This window comes from Equus przewalskii, chromosome 7 (assembly GCF_037783145.1).
Source record: "Equus przewalskii isolate Varuska chromosome 7, EquPr2, whole genome shotgun sequence".
NCBI lineage: Eukaryota > Metazoa > Chordata > Mammalia > Perissodactyla > Equidae > Equus > Equus przewalskii.
Window position 1 is genome coordinate 11,030,867 of NC_091837.1, and position 25,744 is coordinate 11,056,610.

At 48.9% G+C, this 25,744-nt stretch overlaps 1 protein-coding gene across 6 annotated transcripts in view; it reads right to left on the reverse strand.

Annotated features, from left to right (window-relative positions):
• Positions 1-392: 392 nt before the first annotated feature.
• SEZ6L (seizure related 6 homolog like) overlaps positions 393-25,744 on the reverse strand; it is a 184,003-nt gene continuing 158,651 nt past the window's right edge. For 2 of the 6 annotated variants that reach the window (XM_070626958.1, XM_070626955.1), the window contains exons 13-17: positions 14,764-14,958; positions 9,556-9,588; positions 7,551-7,662; positions 6,208-6,310; positions 393-3,675 (exon numbers count right to left, since the gene is read on the reverse strand). In XM_070626958.1, coding sequence (XP_070483059.1) covers positions 3,646-3,675; positions 6,208-6,310; positions 7,551-7,662; positions 9,556-9,588; positions 14,764-14,958 — 473 coding nt within the window. In that variant the 3' untranslated portion in view covers positions 393-3,645. Of the gene's footprint in view, positions 3,676-6,207; positions 6,311-7,550; positions 7,666-9,555; positions 9,589-14,763; positions 14,959-25,744 lie in introns of all 6 variants that reach the window. The other 4 variants (XM_070626957.1, XM_070626954.1, XM_070626959.1 and 1 more) reach the window with 2 other exon arrangements.

Sequence of the window (25,744 nt, forward strand, 5' to 3'; positions counted from 1 at the left end):
GCCATACGAGGACCCAGCATGAAGGCAACCTGAAAGCCAGGAAAAGAGCCCTCACCAGGAACTAAACTGGCCAGCACCCTGATCTTGGGCTTCCCAGCTTCTAGAACCTTGAGAATAAATGTCTGCTGTTCCAGCCACCCTGTCTGTGGTACTTCGTTATGGCAACCTGAGCTGACCAGGACGGGGAAGATGGTGGTACGTCTGATGTTGGCGGTAGATCAGTCTTATTCCAAACACTCCCTCAGTGTTCCTGGAACCATCCCAGAGGTGGCAGTCCCATCCTGGCATTCAAAGTGTCAGTAGGTGTTACCCCATCCCAATCCCCAGCAACTGGAAATATTCCACTGCGTGCCATCCTGGAGTGTTTGTAACAAAAACCCCATAGAGTTGACTCTTTTTCATTTGTTTTATTAGCATCAATATATACAAAGTGGAAAATGACTTCATTTCATTATTCTAGCTTAGAAAGTTCGTTTTGCTTTTTATTCCGTTTGGGGATAAAATGAAAATGAAAATTTCCCAGGAGAAAGCTTCCCTTCGGAGATGCTGAACGACTCCACGGTATCTGACCTCGAAGGACCCGCCATGCCCACCCGAGGGCACAGGAAAGTCATCCCCCTTGGATTTGCCCCAAGAGAAGGTCATTTTCGCCCAAGGTTCGTGCCTCAGCCTAAATCTACCCATATATTTGCTAAGTCACTTCTGCTTATACAACCATCCTGATGATGTAGTCACTGTACTTCCTGCTGGGCTGGTTGGCAGTTCCCACAGCTTTCAGCCTGAAGTTCCAAGTTCTCCAAGGATCTGGCTTCGAAAGACCATATTTCAAGCGTGTCAATGGAGCTAAGTAAGCATCGCCATCAAGTAGCGACCGGAATAGTTATGTTGGCTAAATAATTCCACCCCTTCTGCCCACCCCCCTCAAAAGAAAACCCAAAAGGATGAGCTCCAAGCTGGAGAGGGTTGAGTGTGTGCATTTTTAAAGCACTGGGCGGTAGCTGACAGATACAGCTGACACAAAGGAGCATGTAATACATGCCATCACATGCATTCTTGGAAGGTCGAAATCTCTGTAAACGTAGTTCCCCACTGTTTTAAAAACAAAGAGCGGCTTGTGGGAAGAAGGATCAGTTCATTCTTGAGTTTCTCAAGGTTGTATCCTGTTCAAAAATATTTAATCCCAATGGGTTTTAATATCGAGCTTATAAAAACAGACATGTATGGACTGAAATGAGATGCCCGGTACATTTTTGGCACTATTATTATTAATTTTTTAACCTTTACATTTTACAAATACACATTCAGATATTTCAAAAAGAAAGATAGACACCGACCTGTCTTTTCAATCACACTGGACGTTGTCGAGCTCGTACGATCCGTCTTTAGGCTAAAATAAACTTTTAAAACATGGTTACGGGGGCTGCATTACTAAGACAGAAGTAAGACATTGGTATCCTGAAAAAAAAATCAACAGCTTTTCTCTCCCTCCAACAGCCAATATGAATTCCTGGGCCATGGCCTGGCCAGTTTCAGGGAGTAGGGTTAAAATAAAGATTTTATATCTCGTCAGTCTTTACGAAAGGCAAACGTTTAGTTTTCACATAACCATAGTCTGTTCTAAAATCAAATATCATGACTAGAGTTCTTCATTCCAAATGACCCGTGGTTGGAGTTAGATAAACATCAGATAGAAACAAAAGCAAAAATTGGATTCTGCTTTTACAAAAAGGGTTGCGTTAATTGTATTGTTGGTCTCTTCCAAACACGGCATTGCTTACTAACAGTCTGGAACGCTCCTCCTCTGGGTCTTCCATAAAATGGGGTGGGCTTTGAGTGCCTGGAAAAGCAGCCTTTAGTTGTCTCTTGCCATGCGCCACAAATGCGTGCCTTAAGGGGCATATAGACAGGATTCTTTTCCGGCAGAAAGAAAATATTCGGACCTCAGACCCCCAGGATGGAGGTCCGAGCTCTGGGTTAGGAGGAGGGTATGTATGTGTCTGTGTGCAAAGCCAACTGCCCTATCCTGCTCCAGATGTTTCCTAAACAAGCTCCTAAAAGATGAAGGCCTAGCCACTCTCCCCGAGGCATGGCAGCCAGAAAGGTCTTTTCTTGTTTGAAAGCCAGCACACTTAATTCCAGAGAGCGTGGGAGGGCGCCAAAGAGGGCTCTGAGCCATCGGTGTTGCTAGGGAGGTGATGGCCCCCGGGTTGGGGGGCGGTATCTGCCTCACACATACTATTCCTTCCAAGCACCCCCCACCCCACTTTTCTTTATACCTGACTTGGAAAAGAATCTTCCAGAAAGTCACATACTCCCCAGTCCCACTGAGTTGGGGTGAAAGGACCCCGATAAAATATCAGGATGCTCATGTGATGAAGGAAGTGCTATGAATCCTGTCCTGGCCCCAAATCCCTCCTTCTCTCCTCACTGCTGTCCCATCGGCATCGTGATGCAGGTTCTGTTGTGTGGTTCGCTGTGGTTTTAAACCCCTGCTCCCCCAGCATTCACGCCATCGTCCAACCTCTGGGCAGAGCTGTGGGCTTCTCCTCCTAGGACCCTCCCGCCCCCGAAATACTTGATTGCAAATCTATTCTGAAGTTTGTCTGTGGCTTGTGCACTTGAACCTGCCCTATTTTGAGGGCTCAGGCATTTCAGTACCCCAGGATAAATACAGAGCTCACCCCTGGATTCCACATGGCACCCCCATCCCCAACATAAACCCTTATAACTTATATGGGTGACGCTGCCCATGCCTCTGAAGCCCGTGGATCTATTGTCACGACTTGAGGGTGGGCTTGCTGAACGAGGTGACCGATTCTGGCACTTGTAGCATAAATTGTCTGCTCTTTCACCGTTGAAGGGGTGTCAAAGAAAAGAACATTTTAACTCCACTCCCTCACCCAATGTCCCCCCCTCATCCAGTTCTTCACCGGAACTCTCACATCTCCCATCTTCTCTGAAAACTTTCCTTGGTCATTTGTCACCTTTATAGAGAGAAAACAGTTTCTGATTTTGCCAGCATCCAGTGAGGCCAGGGTGGGAACAGGAATTGTTTATGTAACCTTTTTGCTGCCTCCAGAAAGAGCATGGAAGGGAGGGAGAGTAGGTGGGAGGACCTTTTAGAAGCTGGGAAAATTGGAAGAGCAAACCCAGGATGTGTTTCAGAGTGGACCTGTTTATGTCTCCATGCTAAATCCCAACCCAAGTTAACCCAACAAAAAACACCCTTTCCAACCTAATCTTGCGACTTAGATTTGCACTAAAGACACCGTGGGCCTGGCTCCCGAAGATGCATGCAGTCTGATGCAGCCGTAGCACGGCCTGGCTGACGGGAGGAACTCAACCTGCTTCTGTTTTTTTCCCTCTGCTGCTGTGTCTGCCATTTGCAGGTCCTCCGCCTGCCTCCAGAATCGATCTCGTCACGTGAATTTGGCCGCAGCTGCAATACATCTAACCACACCCATTTCAATTTTAAATATAATAAATACAGTGAAGAAAACAGTAACTCTTCCATAAAGAGTCTAAAGAGAAGACAGCCGACACTCTGGGGTTTCGATCCAACGCCACATGCTCTCTGGATGAGTTGCTTGAGGAGGTCGTGGTTGAGTTCAGATCTGTAAGTGCCCTTCTCAAGTGGAGCTCTGTTTAGATGGAAACTTCATACTCTCTGGTCTCCTGCAAGAGAGAGAAGCACAGACCTGTGAAACCCTTGTGTGGCAGAGTGACACATCAGTGGTTCCAGTTCTTTACCCCTCCTTGCGTCCACAGCATTAGGCAGGTGACTCTGCAGTGTCCTTCCACTCTGACCCTGCCTTGCTTTTGATAACGGATTATAAGAAAATGGGTCACAAGAGGGGCTTCAAAAGTGCTTGTGTGTTTCTGCTTGCATCCTGCCCTTCCACCGTCACCAGGAGCAGAGCGCCCCTCGTGGCCTTTAGTTGCAGCGAGAAGGTGCAGGACGTGGAGAGCACAGCCGAGTCACCCAGCCAACAACTAGGCAATCCCAGCTGTGAGCGACCACTGCCTGGAACTAGCTGAAAACACTGCCCCGCAGACTGATGAGCAAATTAACATGGGTTGCTTTGAGCGACTGAGTTTTGGGATTGTTTGTTACTCTGCATTATTCTAGTGCTGGGTAACTGATACACTATACTGATAAGTATTAATAAGGTCTAGTTTCTAAAGTGCTGTTCTTCACCAGCTTAACCTTATTTTAGGGTTTGGAAACAGGCTACATAAAATATAAAATAACATATGACCTCTTCTTACAGGGTCATATCTAAAATGCCTACAGCATATGGGTAGCAACCAGTTCAATTTCTCCAAGATTCATGGAGTGTGTGTAATATACTCCAGGCCCCTGGGGCAGAGGAGCAGGGAGGTAAGAAGTCCTAGGCTTGGCCGTGGCCCCTGAGGAGGTCACTGGGACATGCTTTAAAGGAGGTCTGTGGATCCCACTGGGTCGACACGGATTAGCAGCCATGGTCATGCTTCCTGGTGGATGGGAGTGTGGTGGGAAGCCTCTAAGGTGGTACCCATGATCCCCACCTCCTGGCGTTCACATTCTTGTATGATCAGCTCCCCTTAAGTGTGGGCAGGACCTGCGATTTGCTTCTAAGCAAGAGAATACAGCAAAGGGGCGGGGATGTCATGTCCACGTTCCTATCACGTAGGATTGCGACTTCCGTCCTGTGGCAAGACTCTGTCTCTCTCACTGGCTTTGAAGGAGTAAGCTGGCAGGTTGTGACTGTTCTACAGAGAGGGGCACGTGGAAAGGAGCAGAGGATGTCCTCTAGATGACATCCTGCAAGAAACCAGGTCCTCAGTCCAACAACCTGCAGAGAACTGGATGCCGGCAACATCCCGGTGAGCTTAGAAGTGGATCCTTCCCCAGTTGGGCCTCAGATGAGACTGCAGCCCCGGCTGACACCTCAGTTGTACCTGTGAGCCCTGAGGCTGGGGACCCAGCTAAGCTGTGCCTGGACTCCTGACCTACAGAATCTATGAGATAATAAGCGTGTGCTATTTTAGATTCCTAAATTTCAATTATTACACTGTTACACATTAATAGATAACTAATGAAGGAAGGAAGAAGGAAGGGTGGAAGTGGGGGTGAGGGTTAACAGAGATAGGGAACAAGCCAAGTTTATGCCCCCAAACATGGGAGATGATTGCACACCACTACATGGTGAATTTGAAGGGTTGTGGTTTTGCAAAGTAATGACGGACTTTTGGTTCCTCACATGTGCCTCTGGGCCTTTGCACATGCTCTCCCTTCTGCCTGCAATCTTCTTTAACTACCGTCTAAGTTCTACCCACTTTATGTATCCCAGCTGTACCATCACTTTTTCAAAGTCACCTTCCTCCCCCCCAAATGTCCCCATCATACACTTATAGCATCCTGTCTAATTTCTTTCATCGTTCTTAAAAATTATGATTTGTTATAATCAAGATATTCCTTGGCATATATGACTGAGGTTCAAGGGGAGGCAGGACAGTGTAACGATTAATGGCATCAGGCAGAGGTTGCATCCTGGCTCTGGGTTGTGCCTTTTGGCTGTGTGCAACCTTGGCCAAATCATTTTTTCCTCTCTCTGAACCTCAATGTCCTCATAAGTCAACCAGAGGTAAACTGTAGGATCTATCACAAAGAGTTGCAAAAATTCAAAGACATTATGTGTTTAAGGTGCCTGGCCCATGTCCAAATTATTATTACTGATATCTGTCTCCTTTGCAAGACTATATGCTCATTAATGGCAGGACTGTGTCTATTTGGTTCATGATGGTGCCCTTAGTACCCAGCACAAGGCCGGCCACTCTGATGTGTAGGAACGTTGCACGCTGCCGCTCAATAAGGACTGGAGTTCAGGAAGATGTGTGGGAAGGATGTCACTGCCACCAGGTCACCAGTGGGCTGTGACCCATCTCAGCCATCTCTCTGTGGGTCTTTGATGCAGCCCCTTCTTCCTGTGGTCCTTCTGCCAAGAGTGAACAGCGTTGCAGGCTTGTCATTGGCTCGCAAAGCGAGCTGTGTTCTCCTAGTCGTCATCTCAAGAGAGGTCATGGTGGGGATGAGACTGGACCACTGGCCGCGCCTTTCTGCCAGCGGCATCATGAGCAAAAGGGAATCCAGCGTTCAGTTTTGATGTGGGTGAGTTCAGAGCAGGTGAAGGGGGAGGCGTGGGGAGAGACGACAGACCCACTCACCCCTGTCTCATAGATGGGATTGTCAAACTCGGTTTCCACGGTGATCTGGCTGTAGGGGTGCGAGTACATCAGGGGCAGGCGCAGGTTGGAGTAATAGCGACATCTGGAGAAGAGATGATAAGGGAGACACATTACGAGAGCGAATGGGGACAGCTGGTGCCACTTCCTGAGCACTGGCACCTCCGCAAAAGACAATGAGGATGTGTGGAAGCAGCCTCTTGCAGCTAAGAATACGAGCAGGGCGACGGGTGAATCATAATTGCCCTCAACTTCTAATCCAGTCAGTGATAACTAGAGTCTTGATACCTCTTTAATGCAAAGAGCAACCACAAGAATAAGGAGCATTTATTGAGCACCTACTATATACCATGGTGCCTCAAAGCAACCTTCCCTCACCACCTATTCAAAGGCAGTGCCTCTCTTCCCACACTCCTTCTCCTTCCTTCACTGTGTTTATCATAGTGTGTTATAATTTACTGTGTACTTTTCCCCTCCCTGCCACTAGACTGTGTGCTCCAGGAGGCCACAGACAATTTATCTTAGGAAACTGCCTGCCTCAGGGCTTTGCACATGCTGTTTCTCTGCCTGGAATCCTCCTCTCCCAGGTATTTGCATAGTTTACTCATTATTGCTTTCAAGTACTTACTTCAATGTCATTTTTCAGGGGGGCCTCCTCTACCTCCCCCCTTCAAAGTGCAACCACCACTCCCACCCCAGCTCCCCGTTTCTCCCTTCCTGGTTTTCTTTTTCTCCCTGAATTTATCACCTTCTGATGTACTATCTACTTTTCTTATCGTCTATTCCCTCCATTAGAACCTGTGCCCCACGAGGGCAAAGATTTCCTTCTGTTTTGTTCGCAATGATGTTTCTAGAGCCCAGAAAACTGCCCGACACCAGTGGGTGCTCAATAATGGTGAATTTGAACGAATTAGTGAATAGCCAAGCTGTGGCTGAAGATCTTCCTTCTTCACTAAAGGCAGGTTCTATGCTCCCCAACACCTCGGACAAGTCTGGTCCACATCAGGTTGTCAATATTCATTTGCCGATTAAGTGACTGAATGATGGAAAGAACGTCAGTGTGCTGGGCAATAGGAAATGTCGGTCTTTCCCACTAAACCACAGCTCCTTGAGGTCAGCAATGCTGTCTGTCTTATTTGCTGCTGCCTGCTCAGCCGTCTACCCCCGAGGTTGGTAGGTGCTCCATATACAATTTCTCCCATAGCTACAATCACACAAATGCCACTGTCCCCAAGCTGCAGGTGGAGACCGTGAGGCTCAGAGAGGTGACACGCCCAGCCCCCCAGGGCCCTGGTCATTGAGCGCATGGCAGCCCCCGACTCTACCTGGTGATATAAATGTAGGCTCCGCCCAGCAGCAGGGAGATGATGAGGACCGGGATGAAGATGGCCAGCGCCATATTGCCCCCTTCCAATGATGTCTCGGCTGCCGCTTCTGCTACTGAACACAAAGCCAGTGAGGCCCTCATGTCCACACGCACAACCCACATCGGTACCTGGCTCCCAGGTGAGCATCCCCCACCCCCCGCCCAGGTCTGCACCCACTCAAAGAGCTGCCGTCACAGAGCCTGAGCCACGGCAGAACCACCTCCAGAGGGGGAAGAGGCAGCGACTAGAGGGCGTGGTGCTGGTTCTTGGCGACAGAGCCCAGACCCATACTTAGGTGGGGCGGCCATAGGGGCTGCCGAGAATCACACTCATTTAACCCTGATCATATTATGTTCCGATTTGGGGAGGGGTAGAGTTGAAATCTGGTTAAAATCCAGTTCAGGGGATGACTTGGAGAAAATCCCCAAGGTGCTAACTGGGCAGGCTGAGTTGCTTGACATTCCCTGGAGAAGAGGGAGCTTCTTGCGCCCAGACAGGCAGGTGCCTCCCCGAGCTGCTGAATCAGACCCTCCAGGAGAGGGCGCTGGGCATCGGGGGCAGTTCTCGGTACTGACTACCCCAATGACACCCCGACTGTGAAGACCCGGTTTGGATTCTCAGAGGTAGCACTGCTCATCCTCAGGTAACCCTCGGGGCCTCACCTGGAGCCTCCGCTACCTTCCAGTGGTGGGTGGAAATCACGAGACCTACGACAGCTCTTGTGGCAGCCGGGGGCGTCTTCCCAGCACGGCTGGAAGGGAGACCCCCACATCTCTTCGAGACACCTGGCCGCCAGGCTTCCTCTGCCATTCTCCGTGGCCGCATCTAACAGAGCTCGGCTGTCTCCCAACCTATAACCCACTAGCCGCCACTCTGTGGGGTCTGAGAAATCGACCCTAAGACCCACGATAAATGCACGAGCACAAAACATTACGGGGGCGCTCATAACCTCTGAGCAACCCAGGCCTCTGACACGTTCTCATGGTTCAGCGGTTGGCAAAAGACAGCAAGGGCGTGGCCGGAACAGACCAACACCACAAAATGCCCCCTCTTCTCCCAGTGGAGTGACCGATACGTGCTCCCCCCTGCACTTCCCTCTGAGTCCTGGCTCTGCTCGCTTGGATTAAACTGTCACCTGTTGCTGGGGACAGCAACTAATGAAATGTAATGCCCATAGCCCCAGATTCTGAGTGAATTCCTTATTGTCAGAAAGCTAAATGGCTCCAAAAATAATAATAAAAACTGCTGAATTGGTCACCACTTTTTTTTTTAACGAAACATCGGAAAAAAAACCATTTTATTTTTTTCTGACACCACAGCTGGGGTGAGAGATTTGGTACCAAACTGAATGGGGGGTATACAGAAGGCAGAACGTTCTACATATGGGAGAGGCCGGAAAGGGAAGGAACCACAAAATAAAAAGAAAAAGAAGTCCTGGATAAGATGTAGCATCTAGTGCACACTAACGAATCTCACTTGATAATTCCTTTTGAAAGGAGAACAGAAAACAAGGGGGTACAGGGACAAGTATTTTGGGGACGAGAAAGACCGAGGGGGAAAGCAGACTACAGAGCATCCCCCGGATGGATCTTCCCCTCCCGAAACCAGGAGGATGCTGAGCACGGAGGGTGAGACATCACTGGACTTAGCTCCCCCAGGTAGCACCACGTGGTGAAATTTTTACAATAGAGTTATGGCTTCTCAGGCACATGGACCCTCAGATTTTCTTATCTCATGAACAGAACTGGTATCAAATCCCTTTCAGTCATAGTTAGGACCCATAAGTTGCAAATTCAATGATATTTTTTTCTTTACGATATCATTTGTTTTGAAATTATCTTCAGTGGGGTGAAGGCAGAACTTTTACTTATTTTTTTTAAGCACGTGGATAAGGTTGTTCAAGGACCCGCCCTTGTTTTTTGCTATTGGCTTGATTTATTGGTCTTTTCATTATGGAACTCACCTTCTAGAGCGTGTTCAAAGCTGTCTTGATTAACTGAAAGAGAAATCGCAAGCATTGATCAACGTCAAGTGAATCCACTCTGTTCGCACAAAATGAAGCCAAAAAAATTAGGTGCAGAAGCCTGTGCCACACTTTGCTGAAGTTAGTTCTGTGTTTTTATTTATCCTGGGCTACTGGAATTAGAGGAAATGCCTGGACACATTCCCTTCCTGAGCTCCTGAGAGAAGATGAGACAGACATGAAAGAAACAAGAGCAACAGCAAGAGTGAGCGATCACGGAACACTCACCCTATGTCAGATATCGTGCCAAGAGCTTTATATAAATCTGCTCATTTAACCCTCGCAACAATCTTGTTAGGTCCATACTATTATCATCCCCATTTTACAGATGAGCAAACAGAGGGTCAGAGAAGTGAAGCAACTTCTCTGACGTCACACAGCTTCTAAGTGATGGAGGCAGGATTTAAACTCGGACTGCTTGACTTTCTTTTGCCTCTGCGTTTTTCCCCTCTATGTAGTTCTAGTCTATTCGTTGTTTCCACGTAGTACAAAGTGCTGATAACTGTGAGGCTCAAGACAAAATCCAAAATCCAGCCAGGGGTGAAACTGATTTCCTGCTTTGAAATACGTATTTATAGGAACCTTTCTAATTTTGCTTTGATTCCATACTTATTTGACTAGGATTTATAGTCCCCGTAAAATGACTTTCATTCCTTCTTTGCCGTTGACTAGAATTCTCTGGAATTCATTTATTTTCCTGTATTCCCCGTAAAACATCTCTGGAAGTGCAAGATGACAGGGGCTGGCATCCTCAGGCTTTGGCATCAAAGTCATCGTGGTAGCTGAGCACAAAAATCTATCCACGTGGATGGGTTTCAAGGATGCGAAAACGCAGAGTGGAGGGCTGAGAGGAACAGGCTGCATTATAAGGGTGTGGGAGGGGGTGGTCCCCAAGTCCCAGCCATGTTCATGTCCTACCTCATTTCAGGACCTCCTCACTAGCCTTTTGGTCAAAGTTACTCTCTGACATTCATCATCACCCAGTGGTGATAACCAAACCAGTTGAAAAGCCAGTTTAGTATCTAACTAACTAACCACGGACATCACTGGAGCTGAGGCATCAGGAAAATGGAGAGATTGAGGCAGATGCGTCCCATCCAAGACCTGATTGGACTTTGGTGGCATGTCTGGGAGTGCACGAACTGCCACCGAATCTTAGAACCGAAAGGAGGTCTTGAACTTGTGTTCCTTGGAGCGTGGTCAGTGGCCCCCTAGGGCACACGCTAAAATGCAGCTTCCTGCCATTTCCTGGACCTGCCAGGGTGGCATCCTTGGCGGTGGACTTCTGCATACCTCACCGGCTCCCTAGTTTTCTCATGTGCTGGCCCAGCCACTGACTGTCCTTTAGAAACCCTGATCAGAACTCAGGCAATTATTTCACACAGAGGGGAACCAAGGTCAGTGAGGGAGGGTGGCTCACCCAAGGTCATGCCGTCGTCCACAGCAGAGCCAGGCTGGCGCGAGGGACCCCTCCATCCCAGTCAGGTGGCCTTACACTGGTGCTCAGTCACTCCCCACAAAGCCATGGATCCCACTTTTTTGAGAAGAGGGAGTGACATCACTTCCTTACAGAGTTGCAGGGTCTTGGAGAGGAAATAGCGAGGGGAGAAAGTACAAGGATGTCCCAGGATCCCTTCCTGCTAGAAATTCTGCTACACCCGAGGAAGAAAGTGAGGGACAGATGCCGACTCACCTTGGGGAGTTTCAAGGGCTCACCTATCTTAGATCGAAAATAGAGATTTCAGGAACGACCTGCAAAAATAAGCGTCCTTTTTCTTGTTTTTTTTTTTTTTTTTTGGTCATTTGTGTATTTTCTGATCTCAGTTGCATTTCCTATCAGACTGGCAGCATTAAAAAAATTGATAATATCCGGTGCTGGTGCGGACGTGGGGAAAAGGACATTCTCACACATTACCGGGAGAAACAGGAACGGATGCAATTGTGGGAAACGATCTGGCAGCATTCACAAAGACTCGGCGTCCACAGCTCTTTGCCCACAGTCCACCCCACTTTGAAGAATCCGTCCTACAGGATGGAAAGTACCAGCACCCAAGGACGCACGGGCAAGGATGTTTTTGGCAAAACAAACCTGAAACGGGGAAAGAACTGGGAGATTCACCCATGCAGGAATGGCTGAATGCATTAGGATACGAGCACCGGGTGGAATGATGGGCGGCAATGAAGAAGATAAGGCAGAGCTCCACATTTTTTTTTTCTAACTTGGGGGATGTCTCTGACAATTGGGTTTGAAAAGCAACACACAGAGGAGTGTATGGTATGAGCTTTTTTTTAAAGACAAGCAACCCCCCTCCTTCTTTCCAGTGTGTCTGTTTGCACACGTCCAGGGGACGGTGAGACTGGACCCTCCCAGGGGAGGAGTGTGGCTTCCCCAGAGGAATGGAAGGCGTGGAGGGAGAGCGGGAGGCACCACTAATCTTTCGTCTGCAACTCTGATTTCTTCTGGGGCTGGCAGCAGATACTTTTGTCACTAATCCACAAAGAATTGAAAAAGTCACTGGGCAGATCAGGTGTAGAGTCAAAAATGGCCCTTCTGTGGTATCTTTACTTTGTTGTTAGTGCCATGAAGTTGATTCTGACTCCCAGCCACCCTGTGGACAGCAGAGCAGACCCCTGCCCGGTCTTTTTGTGCCATCCTCTCACCTTCCGGGGCTCTATCAGACAATGCTCTGCTGCTGTTCACAGGGTTTTCATGGCCAATTTTTTCAGAAGTGGGTGGCCAGGTCCTTCTTTCTAGTCTGTCTTAGTCTGGAAGTTCTGCTGAAACCTGTCTACCATGGGTGACCCTGCTGGTATTTGAAATACCGGTGGCATCGTTTTCAGCATCACAGCCACATGCAGCCACCGGAGTGACAAGCTGCAGATGAGTGGCGAGGTCCCCTGAGCGGGAAATGAACACAGACTGTGGCGGGCAGAGCGCCGGATCTTAACCACTGGCTCCTAATGTACATAGCTTTCTTAAAAACAAAGCTTCTTGATTTTCCCCCACGCAGAAAAGTTCCCAACACCAAATTACCTTCTGTTAGCATCCATGTAACAGAGGGTTTCCAGGACTCTTTACTTAGGAAAACATCCCAGTGTTTCAGCTCTACAAGGCAGGCCTCCTCTGCTATGGGAAACAGACTCAGACACAGGGCTGGACTTAGTCAAAGTCACGGCCGGGGAGGAGGAAGACCTGGAGAGTACGTTGCACCCTTTAGGCCAGTGTCCCCACATTCGCCTGATGATCGGGTGAGACCCGCCTGTGCTACTAGTTGAGTCAGCTCCCCGGGTCCTGCCCTGAATCCAGTGAATCAGCATCTCCCCGGAAGGGGCCCAGGGATATATTTGTGCTCAAATATTCGGAACCCCTATTTGGAAACCACTGCCTTAAGTGGTTCTCAAATTCAAAGTGCACACGAGCGATTCAGAGCTTGTTAAAATGCTTATTTCAGGGTTCTGCCCCGCAGTGATTCTGATTTCGTAGATCTTGGGTAGATGGAAGAATGTGATTCTAATGAACACTCTGGGTGATTCCGATGCTGGGTGACCCGCTGGCTGGAGGCTGACAGCCCTGCAGGCGGCCCGCTGTGGAACAGGTGGGGAATTTACAATCAGGAGATGGGGTTAAATCCTAGGTTTGTCTCATACCAGCTGTGTGGCTTTGGGGAAGTCACTTAACTTCTCTGAGCCTCTCCTTCCACATCTGTGAAATGGGTAAGATGGCTCACCTATCCCAGAGGATGGTCATGAGGCTTCAATGAGATGATTCAGGAGAAATATTTTTTATATAGGTAAAATTCACATAACATAAAATTAACCGTTTAAATTCAGTGGCATTGTTTCTTTACAATGGTGAGCAACCATCACCTCTATCTAGTTCTAAAACATTTTCATCACCTCAAAAAGGAAGCTCTTTACCAATTAAGCAGTTACTCCTCCCTGCCCCCAGCCCTTGGAAACCAGTGATCTTCTTCCTCTCCCTATGGATCTGCCTGTTGTGGATATTTCATATAAACAGACTCATAGAATGTGTGATCTTTGGAGTCTGGCTGCTTTCACTCAGCATAATGTTTTTGAGATTTATCCATGTGTCAATACTTCATTCCTTTTTTATGGCTGAATAGTATTCCCTTATATAAATACGCCACACTCTGCCTCTCCATCCATCAGTTGATGGCCGTTTGGATTGTTTCTATCTTTTGTGACTAATGCTGCTGTGAACGTTCATGTACAAGCGTCGGTTTGAATACCCGTCTTCAATCATTTTGTGCATATACCTAAGAATAAAAACGCTGACTGGGAATGTATTTTTAAGCGTTAAAGCTGGAGTTCACGAATCAGGCATTTGGGGATCCACTGGAGTCATGAGTTCCAAAGTAGAAATGTAAAACTGCATGCTTCTGTTCCCCTGCGGAGAGAATTCAGAGCTTTCTGCCTGATTCCCAAAGGGGTATTAATGCCATAAAAGGTTAAACCCACTGGCTGAAAGCATCGAAAGTATTTAGGATATTATTATTAATTGCACACCTCAAAGACCCAGATAAATGGGTCCAAGTCTCACTGGGTGTGTCGTAACTTAATTTCAATGATGAATAGCTCGTTAATTCTAAAATACATTTTCCCCCTTTTCACCGTCTGAGATGGGGGCAGGTCTTAAATCAATGATGTGGCACATCGCAGCCACCAGGTGGCGCTCACGATGCCGGTGTGCGCTCCGTGGTCCAGCGCATCATCTTCAGCTTTGGGAGCACGGATGTGAGCGCCTTGGGGGACCCCGGAGGCAACAGAGGAGCATCCTCACCCTTCGGAGCCAAGTGGCTGTGAGAAGGGGGTCCAGGACGCGGTTTAAGCCACGTTGTCGAAACAGGAGTCAAAAAGCAGCCTGCCTCTCCTTTGTGATAAACATCTAAGCTTGGAAGAGCTCTTTTAGAAAGTGAAAATACTAACGCTAAGCAAGGAGAAGGCATCGTGTCATAGTTTAATTGGCAGCAATTTCTTTCTTTCTCAGCGGTGCAGAAAATAATGGCGATGTCTTAGATTTAATGAACTACAGTAGCTTGGCTTTTTAGAGCGAATTCAGAATCCCTGCCAGCCAGTCCCGACATCTCAGGGTCCCTCAGTTCCCGCGTCTCAAATAGGGTTCTTTACCTTTACAAACGGGCAGTGGTCCGTTCCAGTGGGATGGCTGTCCCAGGATGCAGCGAATGGTCACCTCGCCCATGAGCTCGAAGCCCTCGTAGCACATGAAGGTGAGGGACTCTCCCGGCAGGTAGAGCCTCTTGTACAGAATTTGGTACCCGTTTTCAGGTAACCCTGGGTTGTCACATGCCAGGGACTCTTCCGCTGAAAGGCAAGCCAAAAGGAGCTCTGATGAGATGGTGCAAATCTTTGGGGACTCCTGCTCAGAGCCTGTGTGGTGTGGCTTTGGTTAGCCTCTCCAACGTCCCCTCTCTACATCCCCATCTCGCATTGAACTGTTTCCCATTCCTCAAACTCACCCTTCTCTCTCCCACCTCTGGGCACAGTTGAAGGTACTGGGCTGTGGAATCTGGGTTAAAATCTGGCTTCTGCTGCTTACTAGCTGCGTGACCTCTGGCAAGGGCCACAACCTCTCTGAGCCTCCATTTCCTCATCAGTAAAATGCAAATAATAGTACCTATCTCATAGGGACTTGGAAGATTAACTAAGGTAATGGGTGTAAAATGCTTAGCATGCTATGGGCATGTCACAGGTACTCAGTAAATGATGGATGGTGGTGGTCGTGTTAAATTATGAAATATTCCCCCTGGTTCTCACTTTATACCTCACCTGCCAACCCCAGCCTGGATAAGTCTTGTCTTATCAAGAAATGAAGTCAGTCTTCATTTCTCCTCCTTCAGGAGGCCTTCTCTGATGCCCCCTACCCCTAACTGAGTCACTAGTCTTTCCATTTTTTCTTGTACCCCAGCACTGCATACACTGTATTGTATTTAATTATTTAATGTCAGTTTCCCTCACTGGAGATGAGCCTGTAAATGCATGCTTGAAGCTTAGGGCCTGGTATACAGTAGGAACAACATAAATGACCCTGACATATACAGTAGGAGCATCATAAATGACCTCTGGTAACTTAGGACTTATTGGAGAGTTGAACCCGCAAGTTTAACCCATTCCAGGGTCAGCATGTAGTCTAGCGTCTTTTTTGCACCCGGATGGAATGGACAGCGAGCAAACACAGCATTGCACACAATACTACAAATCCTAAAATATTTTTAAAAGTTTATGATTAAAATCTTTTTAAAGTGTGGTAAAACCTACATAACAAAAAGTTACCATCTTAACCATTTTAAGTGTACAGTTCACTTGTGTTAAGTACATTCACATTGTTATGTGATCAATCTCCAGAACCCTTTTCATCTTGTAAAGCTGAAACTCTACCCATGAAACACTTCCCTGCTCCCCCTCCCCCAGCCCCCCGGCAGCCACCAGCCTCCTTTCTGTCTCTGTGAATTTGACTGCTCTAGGGACCCCATATAAGCGGAATCACACAGTATTTCACCTTTTGTGTCTGGCCTATTTCACTTAACATAACGTCCTCAAGGTTCATCCATGTTGTGGCAGGTGTCAGACTTTCCTTCCTTTTTAGGGCTGTATGATATTCCACTGCATGGATAGAGCACGTTTTGTTTCTCCTTTCCTCTATCCATGGGCACTTGAACTGCTCCATCCTTTGGCGATTGTGAATAATGCTGCTATGAACCCAGGTGTGCAAATCTCTCTTCACAACCCTGCTTTCAGTTCTTTTGGGCGTATCCACAGATGTGGAATTTCTAGATCACATGGTAATTCCATGTTTAACTTCTTAAGGAACCACCATCCTGCTCCACAGTGGCAGCACCATTTTGCATTCCCACAAACAGTACACGTGCATTCCAATTTCCCCCCACCAAATGCTGACACATTTTATCCTTTCCTCCTGGACTCGCTTTGGCTTACAAAGACCCAAGTCTTTAAACACCCCATCTGGCACCTGCCATCGCTGTTTCAGACAGACAAGGTGGAAAAGGCTTCCGTCGACAGCTGCCGATACTCACCTGATTAGTGAAACTCTTGGAGGAGGTGGCGCACTGTCTTTTTTACCTGAAGGGCTCCTGTGACCTCTGAGTGACTTTCACAACCTACTAGTCTAATCCCAGCTTGTCATCACCTTGACTATGCAGGTCCTCAGTTCAGAACATGGAGCCGGGGGGTCGTTTGCCGTATTTTACCTGATGATGCTGATGCACGTGGGGAAGAGGCCATTCCTCCAGGCTTCATCTCAGGGCTTCATCTCATCTGGCCACGGTCTCCCTCTCTGATGGTTCTTTACTGCACAGCGAGCTAGTCACGTTTTGCTAGATGGGTTACACTATTTCAGCCTTGGTGCCCTGTCTGTGCTGGTCCCTCTGCCTGGAATGCTCTTTCTCCTCCCATCTACAGGGCAGTGCGGTGGAAAGACTAAGAGAGCCCTTCAAGTTCCTCACCTGCTGCATGCATGCTCTTTGCAGCTCTTTGCAGTGGGAACTGTGACTCGCTCTAACCAACAGAATACACACAGGTGAAGGGATGTCACTTCCGTGATGATGTGACATGAGATTGTAATTCTGTCTTGCTGGCAGCCTCCTCTCTTACTGTCTTTGGGGAAACAATTGGCCATGTTGTGAGCTGCCCTGTGGAGAGGCTCACGTGGCAGAAAACCGAGGGTCGCCTCCAGCCAACGGCTTGTAAGGAACCGAGTTGTGCAAACAACCACGTGAGTCTGGAAGTGGACCCTTCCCCAGTGAGGCCTTCAGAGGAGACCCCAGCCCCAGAGTATCTCTTGTGAGAGATCCTGAACCAGACGACCCAGGTAAGCTGTGCCCAGACTCCTGCCCCCAGAAATGGTAAGATAAGAAGTAGGTGTTGTTTTAAGCATCTTATCTTGCAAGATGAATCTCCAGAACTCAGATCTGTCCCCGCTCAGATCTGAACTCAGCATGAATTCCCCTGTCCTTGGAACCCTGTCCTATAAGCTGCACAGAGACCTCCATCACAGCTTCAGAATCTTGTATGGCACTGTTGGAATCTCGCCTCGGCACCTCTCTCTCAGCCTGGAAACTCGTGTTTATGTTCATGCCAGGAATCTCAGTGCCCAGCACCAAACCTGGTTCACAGGAAGCACTCATTCATTCAGTCAACAGACATTTATGAGCGCCCAGCATGTGCCGACACAGAGGAAGCGTAGGGACACAGAGGTGAATAAAACCGATGTGACGCCTGGCCCCATGGAACTCGTAGGTGGGAGGGACAAAGTCTAATGGAGGTCCCAACTGGAACCTTTTTCTCTATGAACACGACCTACACATGGGCTCTACTTAGCTCGTGCGAATCAGAGTATTTCATGTAATAATCTAGACGTCTGGCTCCTTCTGAAACATTGGAAGGTTTGGCAACCATGGGCTCACATCGCCACATAGCAATGATGGTGACATGAGCCCAAGCACTCGACTCACATGGACTCGAGTAGCAGCTGTCCCCCTTAGACCAGTAATGTGCTTCCCAGTTAGCCACAATCCCCACCACTCCCTATCATATCACACATAGTACCTTCCTGACATTTAGGAAGGCATTTAAATGTTCACCTTTCCAATGAACAGATGAAAGAATGATCATGTTTTAGCGACGGCAATCACCACTAGTGAAGAATTGGGGCTTTGATCTCCTCGAATGGGTGGGTGGGTGGGTAGGAACCTGGTTTCTACTCTTGAGGTTGAAGGACTGTTTTCTTTGTACCTCAGTGGCAGCCTTCATCAGGAGTTAAGAACCATATTCTTGCCGCCCTGCAATCCAGCCAGCCCGGAAGTCAGACTGTGGAAAGGAACCCTCCAGCTCTCTGAGCAGCTGGGGGCATATCTGGGTGACATGCTTTAGTGCACACAAGTGCATTTATCCAGAAAACATTTAACGAACGTTGACTACATGCCGGGCAGCGTGCCCAGCAGTGGGGCCAATTGTGAACCAGACACCATTCTCGCCCTCCTGAGCCCATGGTCTCTAAGCTCTAAGGGGGCAAAAAATGTAAATGGGCAAGTTAACCAAAAAATGGCAGTTGTAGTCAGAGAGCGAAACTCAGAAGATTCAAGGGTGCCTGGAGGAGACCCCTAGTTTGGCTGAGGGAAGGACGAGTTGAAGGAGAGGCAGAGATACTGAATAGAGTTCCACTTAGTGAAGACTCCCAGATACAAGGCACCAAATGGTCCAGCTGACGGGCAAGGCGAATCCTTCCACTGAACCAGGGTCAACCCTAAGCTTGAAGTTCACCCGCTGGCACCTCACAGCAGCCCGGACACGCAGCCGATGTTTCCACATCTGAGCCCCGAACCAAACCACAAGGCCTTCCTGAAATCCATCACGGGACCCTAAAGACGGACCTCCATCCTGTGTCCACGGACGACACCTACAAGGGTGCGTAAGGAGTCACTGGGCGTGCAGAGCGTGCCTGGGGTACGGACTGTGGGGATGCAAAATTTTACCCTTATTTTTTACAGCCTTATAGAGCATCGGGACGTACTATTTTTAAAACACGTCGGGCAAGCATTGCTTTTGAAATAAACACAAACAGCAGCATGATCAGGACCCTGCAGCCATCATGTTCTAACGATTCCTCTGAAAAGATTCTGAAGAAGTCTTTGGTCTCCAGCCCCACTGAGCTCTGCTGAGCCGGGCTTGGCTCTTACTCACTGCTGCATCCTTGGCAGCCTGGCACACAGCAGGTGCCCAATAGATGTTTCTTGAAAGACATTACGTCAGTCCAGTTGAAAGAAGGTTACAGAGTAGATGTGCTCAGTGGCTCAGGATTCAGATTCTTGTTATGTGTCCATCTGTGGGCAAGGTATTTGACCTCCCAGAGCCTCAGTCTCCGGATCTGTAAAATGGGCTACCTCGTAGGGTGCCATGAAGATTAAATGAGCTCACACGTGGGATATGAGCAGCACACCGTGAGCACCCAATAAATGGCGGTTATTTTTACAGCTTTTACAATTTTTGTCATATTTTCATACCAACTCTACTATTGTTTGCCCAATATTTCTTATTTCTATTGACTTGTTTTTCCACTTAAAGAATGCTATATTACTTAGCCTCAGCCTAAATAATATTCCTATAGTCAGGTTTCAAATGTCAGTTTTAATTTTTAAAGCTTTCTTAACAAAACAAAACACCTAGAAGCTGACCTGGCCACTGTCTGAAGCCGCATGGGTACCACCAGTGGTGTGCGCAATACTCCTTGGAAAATGCACCCCAGGGCACTGCCCTTTACACTTTATGAAGTTCCCCATAAACTGTGGATGTTTTCCACCCAGTAGGTCTTTTCACTCTGCCCCTATGTGCCAGGCTTGTGCTCGGAGCTGGTATAGAGCAGTGAACTAGAGAAGCATGGTTTCTATGTCCCCAGAACTCAGTCTCATAGAGGAGAGAGGATGGTTATCAAGTGATGGCAGCCAGCGCAGCAACAGCTGAGACGGGGGAACACAGGAGAAGCCTCGTCACCCCGGCTAGGGCGGGAAGGTCAGAACGGTTTCCAGAGGAAACGTGGGAACCCAGTGCTCTTCTGGAGAGAGTGAGGACTCAGGGAAATGCCGATCTGACGCCCGCTGCTTCCCTCCCTCCTGGGTGGAGGGGAGTAAGAGACCCTAAAGAGAACCCAAATCCCGAGCCTATTACCTGCAATGTAGCAAAGTGGCCAGCAGGTGGCAGTGGCAACCCAGAAGGATTGCCCACAACCTCCCCCGGAGATTCCTTTCATAAATTAACAGATTAACGAATATAACAAATATTATTGAGCGCCTTGTACATGCCAGGCACTGTTTTTGGCCCTGGACATGCAATGGTGTACAAGACAGACATGACCCCGGACTTCATGTAACTTATTCTTGTATTCTGCAAATATTTCCTGTGCCAGGTGCCGTCCTGGCCCTGGGGAGATAGAAAGGGACAAAGGATGAATTCTTAGACCTGGATGAAAGGAAGATCTTGACAGCTGATCCAGGGAGGTGAGGGGGAGGCATCCGCAGCTCTGCCCACCTGGCTGCGTACTAGAGTCACGCCGGATTCTTCAGGGCACCGGCTCTGGCCCCTGGGGAATTTTAATTTAATTCATCCCCTTTTAATAAAAGTATTCTTGGCATGGTTAAGACATTCCAACATATGCCAAAATATTCCAGCACCCGTTTTGTACCACATTGTTTGCATATATTAGTTCTCATCCTCCCCCGAATCCTCGAAGGTAGGAGCAATAATGACCTTAAGAGTCAATATTTCCTGAGAGCCTCCTATGAGCCAGGCACTGTTTGGAGTTTTATATCTATGAGCTCGTTTAATTATCACAACAACGCCAAGACCCGGATATTATTACCATTGTTCTCATTTTATATCTGAGCAAATGAAGCACAGAATTGTTGGGCAAGCTGTCAAGCTACTTCGTGGGAGAGCTCAGGTTCAAATCTGGGTGGTCCCAGCCCACAGTTAATCACACAACATACAGCCGGTTTACAGACGAGGAGACTGAGGGGAAAGTCGCCTGTGGAAGGTCCCACAAGAAGGGAGTGGCTGAGCCGTGATTTGCGTCCAGGGTTCTCTGGCTCTACAGCCAGTCCGACTCAATTTTCACACAACCATCAGTAAGAGTTTGAGAAGAATTCCACACGGAAATTAGCTCTCTTTGGCGGTAATTGTGTTTGTCTTCAGCTCCCAGAAGATGGCAGGAGAGCAACGTGGAAAGCGATCTGAATTTGAAACTGGAGGCTTGGGTCTGCTGTGTGACCTAGGGTGAATCACTTTACATCTCTGGACTCCATTTTCCCTGCCTGTTAAATAAATGGACTGGACCGAGACCCCATCCTTAGCTGAGACGGGGCTGGGCGATGAGATTCCCCACTCTGAGGATGTACCCACACTTTGAAATAAGATTATCTGAGGCAACTTTCTCAACCTCAAGGCGATTGACGTTTTGGGCTGGGTAATTCTTTGGGGGGGGGGGCGCGTCCTGTGCATTGTAGGATGTTGAGCAACATCCTTGGCGTCTACTCACTGGGTACCAGTGGCATCCTTTGCCCCTTGTGGTGACAACCAAAAATGTCTCTAGAAATTGCCATTGACGAAGGTGGGGAGCAAATGCACACCCGGCTGAGAACCAGGGGTCGGAGATCTTAAACAATTCCAGCTGCAGCCCGTGTGACCTCGTCCCGATCCTTCCCAGGAATTCAGTCGAGGTGGACTGTCGGTCTTACAGACACGATCACAAACCTACCCTCCTTTCTATTTTTTTCCCCATTTCTCCCCTCTAACTACAGAAAAAAACATAGAATTCTGGAGCACATTTGAGCAAAATGCTCAAACTCAGGTTCCCTCGTTATTGTCGCGAATGGTGTGTGACATCCTGACAACAGTGGAGCCGTGAAACTGAGAGGTAATTAGCAACCTGTGTTAACCTAGCGCTTAATGGCCTGCCAGACACACCGTTAGGAGCGTCTGTATTCACGGCTGGCGGGATCATTCTGTTCCATGGGGACATCGGCGTGTGCAAAGTCACAGCTGGCAGGCGGCAGAGCTGGGATGCAGAGCTGGACCTGCTGGATTTTGAGTCCTGTGTTTAACAGTTCTGCTGGAACGAAGGGCCCTTCTTGTGCCCCAGTCCCCTGGGCTTCCAGGAATCCCCCTGAGCCATTGCTTTCTCAGAGACAAGAATTTCCGAATGAAGATGGCAGCAGCCAGAACCTGGCGTGTCGGCCGAGGTGAGGCCTCTGGAGACAGCGAGTCAGTGGAAGCTTTCACTACGATCGCCGTCTGGCCATGTGGGCTCTGCCCAGCCCGGGAAATCTCCACGGCTCATAGTCCCGGTGTTTTGGGGGCAGGGCTGGGAAGGGCCAGGGCCGCCTGGGGAATCTCGAAGTGCCTCCCTGGAGAGCCACTCATAAAACCCTCGCTGAATTTGTCGGATTACTTTGGGTGGCGTGGTTTATGTCTTCTGGACGGGAGCCTCCGGCATTATTTACCCTGCCGCCGTCAAAGACGGGAAGCTGCAACAAAGCCGCGAGGTGCAATAAAGACCGCATGAGTATTGCTAACAATAACGATGACAGTAATAGTAACAAATCCCGTGATTTGTTGAGCCAGCCGGGCCCAAGGGATGAAAGAACAAATTGGATGCAATCCGAGCAAGTGAGTTACGTGTTTGACTCTACAAACAGATCATGTCAATGAGGTGCAGCAAGTGCTGTGATAGATGCAACTGTAGGAGCCGTGGGAGGTCAGAGGAAGGCAAACGTGACCTAGCCCAGGCAGTCAGGGAGGCCTTCCTGGAGGAAGCGACTCCAAGGATGCATTGTTACTTCCTTCATAGGTGCCTCTCTCCTCCTCCCATCTCCAACAGACCCCAGGCTCCATGAGAACGTGGATCGTGTCTGCTCACACGTGGCTGGATTTTCAGGGCCTTGCACCGTGGTTCCCAAACTGGGCACCAAGGCACCCTGGGATGCCACGAACTCATGGGGAAAAATCTGTGAGGTTTTTAAGAATTTTGAGGAGACGTGGTGACATCTCTCAGACCCCTGGGAGCTACAAGCTGGAGGAAGCCCAGTTTCAATGTTGGAAAGAACCACACTCTTTCAATGATGCCCTGTCTTTGCAAAGCCGGGTTTTTAGTGGTTGCTGTGCTAAAAAGCAAGGACTGTGCTAAAATCAATGTGGAGCGGAAATGAAGGTGGCGGGGTCCAACCTGGTGCCAAGACTAAGCCTGGCAGAGCCCGACAGGCACATGCTTCCTTAGTAGTAACTGCAATTATTTAAGAACGAAATAAAAATAAAATCTTTTCTTTTAATGAGTGCATTAATTTTTCAAATGGCCACTAAGTTGTCAGGCTATAGCTGCTCATTAGGTTGCTTGGACCGAAATTGTTAATAAATGGAACGGTCAGGCATTTTGGCCTGGGGAATCCATGCAGCAATTCCTGGGACACCAGGGGGACTGAGAGATGAGGCAGCGTGGGAATCTCTGCCCCAGCAGGTGCCCGCATACAGGAGGTACTTGTTGAGTGACTGAATGAGCTGTTTCCAACAACCCTGCCTGGTAGCGAGTATTAATCTCTTTTCACAGATGAGGGTCCTGCAGCCCAGAGAGGGCAAGCTACTTGCCCAAGGTCACCCAGTAGTGCTGGGGATGTGTCTGACTGTGACTCTCAGACTCTTCTCTCTACCTATGCCTGACCTGTCTGCTCTTGGAGTGGCACAGGGAAAACGGACTGCGAGTAAGAGGACGTGGCGTCAAGTCCCAGCTGGACCAACTACGGCCTTGAGCAAGCGACTGCGAACAGAGGCTGCAGACAACCAGAGCTTGCACAACTTGTTCTGTCTGCTTCATGAGCTTGTTGGTGGAAGATCTTCGTCAACAGCAAAGCCCCAGCGCTTCACCGGAAGCTGGGACTGCAGCGTGATGAGGTGGGAAGATAATGCTTCTGGCTTAGTGAGGCTTGAGTTGGAATCCTGGATTCTCTCCTTCACCGCTGTGTGACCTCAGGAAAGCCACTCACCCTCTCTGGGCCTTCTTTTGCTGGTTGTGGATGCAGGTACTATCCACGCAGTTTTGGGACGGTTAAACGTCCCAAAACTGATGAATTGATGTTGGGGAGGCGCTTGGCACAGCGAAGATGCTCATCCAATCAGGGCTGCTCTCTTTGTTCAGCGGAGAAGACATTTAAAGCTGTCTATGAGCAACAACTTCATCCTTAAAAATACCCTCAGAACCCAGACGCAACCTGCCCCTCTCTCCGGCACCTGGCTGCCACATCGTGACCATTCTCCTGCCTCCTGAGTCCTCTCCCAGCAGCCTCGACTGCCTGGCACGTTGCTGGAACCCCACGCCGGGTTCTTCCCAGGCTTCTGGAAGGATCGCATGCCTCCTGACACCCCGCTGCCTCGTGAACTCATTAGCATGGGTGTCAGGGAAGCCGTCTCCACGAGCCCCGCGGATCAGATCGGCCCAGCGATTTCAGGGGACAGGCGGCTCCGTGGGGAGGGAGGCGCTTCTTGGAACCGGCCGCCCCAGCAGCCCCGAGGGTCCCCCGGGGATGTGCCTCGTTAGCAAAGTGGCTTTTCTTTCTTTCTTTCCTTTTTGTAGATGATATCTCCACCTTTCAGTATTTTTAAATAAGCTTTTATTTTTAGCTTTTCATCTCTGGGTCTCTGCGGCTCGAGTTACTGAAGCCGCTCTGACCGCCCCTGGAGGCCCCGGGAGGAACCAGGTTGCTGTAAGGAGGGGCCGAGACCGGGGCTCAGGACGACAGGTGGGCTGTCCCACGGTTCTGGAGGCTCCGGGTCCGAAGCCAGGCGGCGGCAGGGCCAGGCTCCCTGTGACAGCGTCCTTGCCTCCTCCGAGCTTCCGATGGTCCCTGGCGGTGCTTGGCCTTCCTTCCCTGGCAGATGCAGCGTCTCGATCTCCGCCTCTGTCATCACATGGCTTCTCCCCGTGTCTGTGTCCCCATCTGTGTTCAGATTTCCCTCTTCTTCTAGGGACCCCATTCAGTGCATTCGGGCCCACCCTGAGCCGGGATGACCTCATCTTAACGTGATTACATCTGCAAAGACGCTGTTTCCAAAATAACGTCACAGTTACGGGTCCTGGGGTTAGCACTTCCACATCTTTTTCCGGGGGACACGATTCAGCCCATAACAGGAAACCACCAGTGTGAACATGGCCCAAAGTGCCGGGCACTGGGGAGGGCATGTGGCTGTGCTTAAGCGGTTAGGGCCACAGGCCTCAGTTCCACTGGGATGTCCCCGCACGGGTTCGTACCTGCCAACCTGGGGGAAGTCGCTGCTGGTGGAAGGGGCGCTGGCCTGAGACCCGAATCTTAAATTTGAATCCCAGCTCTGCCCACAAAGAAGTGTTGTGACCTTAATCTTATTTCCTTTGGAGTCTCAGTTTCCTTCACACACACACACTTATTTATACGTGTATATATATAAGGTGTGCATACACACATTTACATTCACAAATATATATATAATCTGTTTAGCAATGTATTTTATATGTTCAATAAATAATTATCTGTTTTTCCCTCTGACCTTTAGTTTCCTT